Genomic DNA, 12337 nt, shown 5'->3' with positions numbered 1-12337 from the left:
ATATAAGTTACGAAGTAATGTCTGATTAACCATATCTACAGCACTAATTTTTATCACTCATCACATATGACCTACTCCCCCCAATTTGACCCTAATAATTAACAACCTTCATTTCCGAGAGAAAATTACTTTTCTCCGTTTTCCTCTCTGGCATTCTAAATTTCCTTTCAGCAACAAGATTTCCCGATGAGATGCTATTCAGTTACGATAAATTGGAGCATTAACAGAAGAAATTGCGAAGAATCTACAGGACACCCTAAATGTCACTTGGATTATCACGTAATCGAAAACGGCAACGTATGAACCTGCTATTTTTCCCAAGATGAAATTCATCATACCTGAGAAAAAATCCGTCATTCTCAACAAGTATACAAGATGGTGGTGGACCCCAGAACTAACTGAATTAAGGCGAAATTTTAGAAGAGCATTAAGAAAACTTAAAATTCACGCAAAAGAGGAAAATTATCATTCTATGAAAATGAAAAAAAGGCTGTATTCGAACGACATTAAAGTCAAAACTTGAAGATTGGAAATTTGTTTTGTAAATATGAAGGAAACTTAGATCCCTGGAGTACAATACATAAAATATGTTCTAATCGCCCCTCCCTAGTACCCCCTATTCACATTGCAAAAGGTAACGGTACGTATGGCGACTCATACCAGTAAGCTGGTGAGATATTCTTCAACAAATGGTTTACCCCTGATAACCGCTCAACGGAATCTCTTATCGCAGCCATAATCGAGTGTAATATGCATGTGACAATAACCGAGGTAGACTGTCACCTATAACATTGATTCATTACAAGATGCTATTAATTCTCTTAAACCACTGAAAGCTCCCGACTTAGATGGTATTGTAGTTGTAAAAAAATTTCATGTCTTAGCTGCCACTTTGCTTAAATACATAATGCATTTTTGAATATTAAGTATTTTCCTAGGGACTGGAAAAATGCTAAAATCATAGTAATTCCTAAGCAGGGGAGAACTAATGATTGTTTACCATCTTCTTATCCACCCGTTAGCTTATTACCAGTTTTCGGCAAGATTTTCGAAAGAATCTGATTATATATTTTGAATAATATAAGTATTGATAAGGGCTGGATTTCTAAAAACCAGTTTGAATTTGTTAAGGCCGTGATTAAGTGAACTGATGGAACTCGAAAGTCCCATGTTGAAATTGAAAATTTATATTTAAAAAGTCCTCGAGTATTCGATGGCGGAAGATACTGCTTTTAATAGCAGGCCGTAGCTTCTTGAAGATGCTACAAAATGTTTGCTAGGATTTTTCCCTATTTCCTCTAATTACTTAGAAATCTTAGAAAATGTCTAGCCCTTTTTCACAAGTGAAAAAGAATATCCTATGAAGGATATTGCTTTTAGAACAAATCGGTACTATCATGAGCAGAAGACAATAGCCTGTAAAATGATTGCAACCATTTTTCGATGTATTTTCCTGTTTTCGATCAGTCCCCTAGAATATTTTCAGCTACTTAAAATTTTTACAAGTTTTTTTGCCAGAAAGAATCGTTTCAAATCGCCCTAGAGACCAGATTGACAAGCTGGTATAATCAACCTGCTATTTCCACCAATGAATAAGTGCTATTCGAAGGGTTTTTGACAATCGACGGTCTCTAGAGAATTGAGAGACAGAAGGCTACTCTAACTTCAATTTTGAATCTCGATATTTTTAAGTTCACCTAATCACGGCCTTAAAGGTAAGTCAACTGTAGATGCCCTGGACAAACTTGTCTCGACAGTGGAAAAAAATAACAGGATGAAGAGATTCACACTTGCCTTCTCTTTGATGTTAAAGGTGCCTTCGACAATGCATGGCACCCTGGGATTTTAGAAAAGGTATTAGATGTTGGCTGTCCCACTCCTCTAGTTACGCTCATTAAAAATTATCAGATCGATCAGTTTTTTACGGTAATAAAGCTGATGGTATAACTCGTAAGAGGATTTCAAAGAAGGGGGCGCAGGATTTTCTAGCATTATTTAAACAATAACAATGAGAAAATAAATAAAAATATTTTTTTCAACTGGTCTTAATGAGCAGGATTGAACTTAAAACGAACAAGAATTATTACGTAGCCTATATAAAGGAGTTGGTCTCCTCTTCAATACCTCACTCTTTACGCTAAAGTATTTTTAGTAATTTCAACCAATTATTCTGCAGCCTTTGTGATTCAGGGGTCAGTCTTAAAGAATTGAGACAAAATTCAGCTTTAGTGTAAAGAGCGAGGGATTGAAGAGGGGGCGAGCCCCCTCATATACGTAATAAAAATATGCAAATACAGAAGTTCGATACGTGAGTTAATTCGTAAGTTACGTGTATTTATTACTAATAAAACGTTCGAAATTTTTTTTATAAAGTTCTAGTTGTCTTTTAAGCAACCAAAAATACGAGCGCAACTAGGCCTCATCCCCCAAAACCCTTTTTTTTATCAAAATCTTCCGACCAAAACTATGAGAAAGCCATTTAGCGAAAAAAAAACTAATATACGAATTTCGTTTCAATTATTCATGTGCGGTGAGCCAAAATCAAAATATGCATTAATTCAAAAACGTTCATAAATTAAATAAAAAAAACTAGTTTTTTCTTTAACTGAAAGTAAGGAGCAACATCAAAACGAACAGAAATTAATCCGTATATGAAAGAGATTGTCCCCTCCTCAACGCCCCGCTCTTTACGCTAAAGTTTTTTATTGTTTTAAAAAGTAGGGCTGTGAGAAAGAGTCAAACTTTTGCGTAAAGAGCGGGGTGTTGAGGAGGGGACAACCCCTTTCATAAACGGAATAATTTCTGTTCGTTTTAAGTTTTGATGTCGCTCCTTACTTTCAGTTAAAAAAAACTTTTTTTTTTATATATTTAATCCCAGACAGCAGAGATCAAATCAGTCAGTTAATTTTTGGATGCTCACAACAGAGCAATCGTTTTCCTCTTAAAGGTAAGCAATTATATCAAATTATAAGGATTGCCTGTAGTAAGCATATTTCATTGACAGACAAGACCGTATTCAGGGGAGGGATTAGGGGGTTTGACCCACCCCACCCCCCCAAAAAAAATGTTTGTCCGACTCGTAAAGACATATTTTTAATTTGTTTTAAATTTTTTGTACCCCCCTCCCCCAAACAAAAATCCTGGATACGACCCTGCTGGAAGGTAACAGATTTCATGAGTTATTTTGTAACTATATTTGTCTCACGGCTCGGTTGTCGAGCCGGGACTTCCAGGGAAAGTTTTAGTTTAGAGAGGAGGGAGGGGGTAATTGGAGTTAGAATTATGGGAGAAGGGGCTGAAAAGCTCTCTCTCCTTCAATCCCCATACAACAGTATACGGTTTTTCTTTTCTTTTTTTGGCTAGTGATATATAGTTTCTCGTAAGACATGCAGGAGCTTCTAAGAATGATTTATTATTATTATTATTGTTTTTTGCTTTTGCAACCAAAAATGCTATCCTCTAGTTTTTATGCAGAACAACAGTGAATTTTTTTTAGTGATTTGTTTTTAGCAGTGATTTTTTTTTTATTTTTAGCAGTGATTTTTTTTTTTTTTAGCAGTGATTTTTTTTTTAGCAGTGATTTTTTTAGTGAATTTTAGCAGTGATTTTTTTTAGCAGCGATTTTTTTAGTGAATTTTAGCAGTGATTTTTTTTTAGCAGTGATTTTTTTAGTGAATTTTAGCAGTGATTTTTTTTTACCAGTGATTTTTTTAGTGAATTTTAGCAGTTATTTTTTTTTTAGCAGTGATTTTCTTTAGCAGTGATTTTTTTAGTGAATTTTAGCAGTGATTTTTTTTTATGCAGAACAGCAGTGAATTTTTTTTAGCAGTGATTTTTTTAGTGAATTTTAGCAGTGATTTTTTTTAGCAGTGATTTTTTTAGTGAATTTTAGCAGTGATTTTTTTTAGCAGTGATTTTTTTAGTGAATTTTAGCAGTGATTTTTTTAGTGAATTTTAGCAGTGATTTTTTTTTAGCAGTGATTTTTTTAGTGAATTTTAGCAGTGATTTTTTTTTTAGCATTGATTTTTTTAGTGAATTTTAGCAGTGATTTTTTTTATGCAGAACAGCAGTGAATTTTTTATCAGGAACTGTTACGCTATGTTTTAATAAATTCACTGACGTATAAATAAAGCGTACGCATAGCGAATTCTGTAATCCATAAGAGTCGTAACGTACAGAATTACTTGTTGCAGAGCTGGAAGGGAAGATATATGTGACTCAGATTATCGTAAACATATTATCATAAATCTAACTACATGTCTTAAAAATGGCACTCCCTAATAATTTGTCACACCTATCAAGAAATACCAGGACTTCGTAGTCACTTGAAAATCTGTCTGAAAAGAATCGCATTTTAATGTTGATTTGAAATATATACGTTTCATCAAGTTTAGTCACCCATCAAAAATTGCGAGCCTGAGAAAATTTTCCTTATTTTAGAAAACAGGGAGAAAAACCCACTAAAAGTCATTGAATCTTGATGAAAATAACACCATCAATACAAGCTTCTATCTACAAAAATATGGAATTTTGTGTTTTTTTTTTTTTGCCATAAGACAGATCACGGATGCGTGTTTTTTTTCTTTTTTTTTCCAGGGGTGATTGTATCGACCCAGTAGTCCTAGAGTGTCGCGAGAGGACTCATTCTAACGGAAATTAAAAGTTCTAGTTCCCTTTTTAAGTGACCAAAAAATTGGAGGGCACCTAGGCCCCCTCCTACGCACATTTCCCCCAAAGTTATCGGATCAAAATTTTGAGATAGCCGTTCTGTTCAGCTTAGACGAAATTTGGGACGAAATTTTAGACGTCTTTTGGGACGATTTAATCCCCCACAGTTCCCGGGGGAGGGGCTGCAAGTTACGAACTTTAACCATTGTTTCTATATAGTAATGGTTACTATGAAGTGTACAGACGTTTTCAGGGAGAATTTTTTGCGTTATGATGGGGGTAGGTCGGGGGGAGGGGGTTACGTGGAAGGATCTTTCCATGGAGGAATTTATCATGAGGGAAGAGGATTTCCATGAAGGGGGTGTGGGATTTTCTAGCATTATTTAAAAAAACAATGAGAAAATAAATACATTTTTTTCAACTGGAAGTAATGAGCAGCATTAAAACTTAAAACGAACATAAAATATTACGTATATAAGGGGTTCGCCTCCTCTACAATACCTTTATGCTAAAGTATTTTTAGTCATTTAAACTATTTCTTCTACAGCCTTTGTGATTCGGGGGTCATTCTTAAAGATATGGGACAAAATACAAGCTTTAGTGTAAAGAGCGAGGTATTGACGAAATTTAAATTTCTTTTTATTTATTCATGTGCGGTGAGCCAAATCAAAACATGCAATAATTCAAAAACGTTCAGAAATTAATGTTTAAAAATTAACGCAACATTAAAACTTAAAACGAACAGAAATTAATCCGTATGTGAAACGGGTTGTCCCCTCCTCAACGCCTCACTCTTTACGCTAAAGTGTTTTTATTGTTTTGAACAGTAGAGTTGTGGCAAAGGGTCAAACTTTAGCGTAAAGAGCGAGGCGTTGCGGAGGGGACAATCCCTTTCATATACGGAATAATTTCTGTTCGTTTTAAGTTTTGATGTTGCTCTTTACTTGGAGTTAAAACAGTTTTTTATTTTTTTTATTTAATAAACTTTGAAAGCTCGGTGATTTCTGGTAAACTACTCTTAGGGATAAAACTTAAAACGAACAGAAATTAGTCCGTATATGAAAGGGGTTGTCCCCTCCTCAACGCCTCACTCTTTACGCTAAAGTGTTTTTATTGTTTTAAACAGTAGAGTTGTGGCAAAGAGTCAAACTTTAGCGTAAAGAGCGAGGCGTTTCGGAGGGGACAATCCCTTTCATATACGGAATAATTTCTGTTCGTTTTAAGTTTTAATGTTGCTCTTTACTTGCAGTTGATTTTTTTTATTTAATAAACTGTAAAATCTCGGTAATTTCTGGTAAACTACTCTTAGGGATTGGTCTAATTTAAAGTAGGAATATTTGCCTACTTCAATTTCAATTCTAATCACATTTCGTTTCACACCCTTTTTCATACAAAAAAAGAGATCACATTATAACATTTTTTGGGGATTCCCTGGAAAACTTAAGAAATTTCCACGTCTTTCTTTTTGTCGGTGGGTGGATGGGAAATTTGGTGGATGTCCCAAAAATATTGATGTAAGTGGAAACACTGGCATTGATGTAAGTGGAAACATTAACTGAAGGAGCCCCTAAGAATCTATAGATTATTCCTAAACACCCCAGTTGGATTATCTACTAATTAAAAATAGCAACGCAGGTGTCCATTTGCTTCATATAGGCAAGAAAGAGATTACACAAATAATTTAATTTTTCTGAAGCTGACAATATTTTTTTTCAAGAATCGAGCTTTACAAAATCAATAAAACTAGTAGGCGTATAGCAGATTGCGAAACAAGAAAAGAAAACCGTCTCGGCTCAATTGGATGTTTTTTTGTTATTCAATATTATTTATTCATTATATTATTCAATATATATTCAACGTATATTCAATATTTTATTTCCAGCACATGCTGGCTTCAGATAGCGAAATTATACAAAACATACAAGCTTCAACATGAAAATCTGAACAATCTAATTGACAGTAAGAGATAACTAGGGTGAATGATTGTTTCTCAAAGGATTCTTTCTTCAATATTTGACCAGCACCATACAGGGAGGACTGAGGGAGGAAATATTTCCAGGGAGGTTCGAAATAGAGGAATTTGTTCACTGCTAAATAAGCAATAAAATATTATGTGAATAAAAAAGGTAAGGTTGGTATGTATGTGGCACACAGTCATAGTTACAGCTATATGGCAACGGGAACCCTGGTTCCCGTTTTGTCAAGTAGATCATCAATCGACTGTACTACAACAGGGTCTGTGCGAAAAGACATTTCCTCATAAAAAGAGTGGGCCAAAATTGGGGCTTATTTGAAACTAACTGCACTGTCCAAAATGCAGTTACGTGATTTCAATTTCCAATGGTCCACTAAAAATTATTTTTAGCCAAAAACATAAGTTGTTGTACTCGTGTCTGGGATGCAGCTGTATGGGACAGGATCGTACCCATGATTTTTTCGGTGGGATGGGGGTTACCAGAAAACATTTAGGCAGAGGGGGAAGGTGCACCAAAATAACTTTTGTCAGCAGATGGAGCGTAAAATTTTATTTATATTCATTTTTAAGATCAATTTACGAGTAAGAGAAATATTTAGTATTTTTTGGCCACTTAGTTTAATCATTTAGATTTAATCATTTTGTAATTAAACGAATTGAACTGAAATGAACCTTAAAGAGAAAGTTTTTTACCAAAAAATAAAGTCTTTTATGACAAATCTACGGATCAGCGAAACAATTTGAGGAGGGGAGTCTAAAACAAAAGCACCCCTCACCCAGACGCGCTAGTTTATTCACTATGTCTCAAGGAGTATATGCAAATTATAAATTAATTGAAAATAGACTTGGTCTAAATCTACATTCAATTATGAGAAAGCTTGCATGTGAACCATAGCGTTTAACTTCCTTCAATAAAAATAAAATCAAGAGTAGATGGACACCAAAGAGAATCAGAGATATTAGTTCCTTTAGTCACAACATAACAAGTACGCTCCCATTTCGTTTGGTTCACGGCCATCGAATATTTTCAAAAGTCAATCACTATATTTCTTCTGCGAATGTCAAAAAGGTGGAGCCGTTAGCTCCACCTTTTTAAAAATTGATTGGCTCTTTTGAGAAATTTTAAGCGAGTAACAAAGTAAAAGTACAGGACAAGGTAAAAAAAAAAAAGAAAAAAAGAAGGTAAATAAAAGAAGAAGAAAAAGAAGAAAGCCTACCTTACAGCATTTTCATAATCTATCTGAACATCACTATTCAACCCCGTGACTGTATCCATACTAGAGAGCGGTTCATTTCCTTTCCTTTCCTGCCTTATCGTTCCCTAAAATATATTAACGGCATATTAAATGCTGCAGAAATAATAACTATAGTCATTGAAGGTGTCTTATATTGTTATAGTATATTCTATAGTATTGGATTTGATTGTCTGTTACTACGTTTCTTGCTACCGCTGCAACCCTGCTTATGTTGTATTAGATATATTAGTAAATAAATAAGTATTTTTTGGTCTGTATAATTATGATTTCCAAAATAAGGACTTTGAGCCGAAGCAATGATGTGTTTGAGTTAGAGAGAGAGAGGGGGGGGGTTATATTTAACAGTAGCAGAGTTTCCCTACATAAAATCTGGCGCTATAAAAAGTTTCAATCTTAAGTTAGATGAATTCTAGGATACATGTGCTCGAAGGTTTAACCTTCAAAATACAAAAAATGGGAAAATCTGATATAAAGAAATCTATTATAAAATCTTGCGCTATAAGAAGTTTCAACCTTGGGTTAGATGAATTCTAGGATACATAGACTCGAAGGTTTAACCTTCAAAACACAGAAAATGGGAAAATCTACTTAAATAGTCTACTATAAAATCTACTAAAAGAAAAGAATCTACTGTGAAATATGGCGCTACAAAAAGTTTCAATCATAGGTTAGATGAATTCTAGGATACATGGGCTCAAAGCTTTAAGCTTCAAAACACGAGAAATGGGAAAATCTACTTAAATAATTAGCCATGTACAAAACAGAAGAGAAGGCCAGTTTTTTGGACACCCTTTTTTACGTATACACATAAATACATTAGAATCCTAAAACCCACTAACAAACTACACTCGCTCGATTGGCAAACCGTATGATCGATAAGGCTCTTAATTACATGGTCATTAATTCGAGCTCTACAGTTAATATTTTTGTTCTTCAAATATCAGAGTTCATTCGATTTGAATAGTGTCTGCATTCCGACTACCACTGCTACATAAAAATCAAGCTATTATTCATTAAAAGAAACTATCACTCTTTCTTTTCCTCTTTTCAGGAAACCATCGGTACCACAGACATAAAGAGACACGTTTTGGCAAAAACGTGCCAGAATCATGGAAATCATGGAAAGGTGCCAGAGCTCGAATCATGGATTCGAGCTATACAGTTAATATTTTTGTTCTTCAAATATCAGAGTTCATTCGATTTGAATAGTGTCTGCATTCCGACTACCACTGCTACATAAAAATCAAGCTATTATTCATTAAAAGAAACTATCACTCTTTCTTTTCCTCTTTTCAGGAAACCATCGGTACCACAGACATAAAGAGACACGTTTTGACAAAAACGTGCCAGAATCATGGAAATCATGGAAAGGTGCCAGAGCTCGAATCATGGATTCGAGCTCTACAGTTAATATTTTTGTTCTTCAAATATCAGAGTTCATTCGATTTGAATAGTGTCTGCATTCCGACTACCACTGCTATATAAAAATCAAGCTATTATTCATTAAAAGAAAATATCACTCTTTCTTTCCCTCTTTTCAAAAAACCATCGGTATCACAGACATAAAGAGACACGTTTTGGCAAAAAAAAAAAAAAAAATAAACGTTGAAAGAATTAAAAAATGACCAAGGTGATGAGCAAAATGTTTAGCATAATCATTTTTTTTATTTACAAATACCTTTGGACCTAGTTAATGAAGGGTTCGATTAGACCCTCACAAATATGGTCCCATATCATTGCTTCCACAGCTCAGGTCTTTGGCCCTGGCACCTCTGTACTCACCTACAAGACTTGCCTGACATCACACACTCTGATTGGCTTTATGTAGTGTTTTTGTCATCAGACTGAATTCAGTTTATATCTTTAAATTTTACTCACTTGTGTTTACAGCGTTTTCTTTTAATCCATAATATCAAGCCTTAAGCTAAAAATTAATAAATTAACTCTAAACAGGGGGGAAGGATAAGGGATGGAAAATGAAAAGTTTACCATAAAAATGGACTTTAGTCCTAAATCCTGCCACCTCCACGAACACACACACAACAGTTTTATACTAAAAGTGTAGAAACAAGTCAAGTTTAATATTCCTCTTCAACAATTTGGTTACTCGAATATAAAAGGTGTGCGTCTATCAGCCAAAATGTTCCTTCTATGTGATACATTGACTTGGGATAAAAATTGCTTTTGAATATTACCAATCACATATTTAACAAAATAAAATATTTAATTTTTATAAATTAAAATTTTATTTTTATGTTTTTAATTTTTATAAATTAAATTTTATTTTTATAAATATTTAACAATATGATAAATAAAAAAATGTTTGCTCAGCTTTCAAAGAAGAAACGCACTATATTACAGTGCACTCGAGCATCCCATAACCGACTCATCCGGATAAGTTTAGCTTCCTGGGATTTAAACCCTAAAACATGTAACAGCAAACACTTATTCAACCACATTCTACCTGAAACACATATTGTTAACTAGATGAATGTTTGTATATACTCTATGAGAAATAGCTCATTTACAGATCTCTGAAGGTATGCCACTTCTCACTGTTAGTGTCTCTTTTATTCTCTGCTTTAATTTCATATGTTTTCTTTTTGTTTTTAAAATGATTAAATTGTTTGCATATGACGTCACTTCTCCTCGTTTATCCTGCAATTTTTTGGGTTAGAAGGTGTACCTTATCTGACAACTAGTCCAAACCGTTTCAAGTACCAATCCTCCTAGGCTCTAACGCTACATCCTGTGAAAACCTGAGGATAAGAAATAGGATTTATCGGATAAGCATTCTTGGTATGCTCAAACGCACCAACGCTACTAATATGGTACAATTGCACCGTTCTTGGTACAATTTACATGTTTCCGTACAATGTGATATATTTGTATATTTTATGGTGCAATCCAAAATTTTGGGTACATTTTGGTGCAGATTGAATGTATTTGTCTGGTAAATCTTTACTTTTTCGAAACCTAAAAAACTTTTTTGTTCACCTCTTATGTAAGATGTAAGCAAAAGAAAATTTTGACCGAACGCAGCGCAGAAACAAATCTCAGCAAATTTCAAACTAAATATTATGCGATTAACAAGCGCTCGAAATCAGTTTCTGAGAGATAATGAAGATATTAACGTAAAAAATGGTTGCTTGTAACCCCTTCCTTCCAAATTTCTTTTTAACTCGTAAAAACGTCATACAAATGTATATAAACAAATTTTTAGTGCGTTTAGGGTTTTTTGTTAAGCCCTCCCTCCCTCCCCGAAAAACTGAAAAAATATCCCCCTCCCCCGAACAAAGTTCCTGGATACACCTTTGGTGAAAATAAAACCGATGTAGAATGCTACAATTGTACCACAACCAATATTTTTTGTGGTACAATTTTTGTGGAAAAACTGGTAAAATTCACCTCAAAGCCGTGGCAACGCTGGAAGGTTAAATGTAATAGATAAATGCTAAACAATGAAGAATAGTAATGATACTTTTTCAACTCTTGTTTTATTATTCAAGCGCTTATGTCTAGATTAAAAATTATGAAATTAGTGTAAATTAAAAATCAAATTCAAAATTATTAGAAGGTAATACTTTTCAAAACTATTTAACACAGCCTTGGGTTCAACTTAAAACCCTAGGGTTGCTTTTTGAAATAAAAATTTAGCATGTGAGGGATCCAGGGATTATTTCCTCGACAAAATTCTAACTTGGTTCAATTTACACTTAATATTGCAGTCAGGTACAAATACATGATTTTATTTTAGGAGGATTTTTATTCAGATAGGATTTTATTAAACGAATTACACGGCAAACGTAAGAAGTTATGCAAATTCGAGGTATCAGGGGGTGGGGTGGACTCAAGACACGTCCTAGCGCAAGTACCAGCTTCCGACCCTGAAAAGGAGAGATAGAAAACCAAATGCTGACTCTCTTTTGTACTTTTAAGACGGGGCCCTTCTAAACAATTTTTAATCGCTTCAACTACTTTACTTTCTTAAAAAGCCGTTACCAAATCAACACTCCGGATCAATGTATTTTGCAAAACATTCTAGGGAGGCTATGTGCTCCATTTCGAGCATGAAAGACTTTCTAAACTCAAATCATTGTTTACTTCATTTTCAAGGCTATTAAAAGAACTTGAAAAAGGATTTCGACAAAGTTTGAAATTAAATTTTTCAGTGGAATAAGTGTTCGACTTACATTTAGAGGCATTTGAGCCGTTTTGATAAAAAAGAGGTGACAAGAAAGATATTTTATGAAAATAACATATTTTCCAAATAAAAGCAAAAAAAAACTGTATAATTTGTCGCATGTTTAGAGAGTAAACAGCAACATTTAAATAACAGTTTAAGCATAACATATTATTTAAACATAATTAACTACATCATATTTAAATATGGTTAAAGGCAACTATTTAAATATACTTAAATATGAAATTAGGTAA

At 33.9% G+C, this 12337-nt stretch overlaps 1 protein-coding gene across 1 annotated transcript in view; it reads right to left on the bottom strand.

Moving 5' to 3' along the window:
• Positions 1 to 12337, bottom strand: part of LOC136026600 (signal-induced proliferation-associated 1-like protein 2) — a gene marked incomplete in the record, with an annotated part of 213523 nt that overhangs the window by 12602 nt on the left and 188584 nt on the right. The window contains 1 exon segment of the mRNA XM_065703317.1: positions 7862 to 7965. Coding sequence (XP_065559389.1) covers positions 7862 to 7965 — 104 coding nt within the window.

Source organism: Artemia franciscana, chromosome 4 (assembly GCF_032884065.1).
Source record: "Artemia franciscana chromosome 4, ASM3288406v1, whole genome shotgun sequence".
NCBI classification, from domain to species: domain Eukaryota; kingdom Metazoa; phylum Arthropoda; class Branchiopoda; order Anostraca; family Artemiidae; genus Artemia; species Artemia franciscana.
The sequence above is the reverse complement of the archived record's forward strand: the minus strand, read 5'-3'. Positions and strand labels throughout refer to the sequence as shown.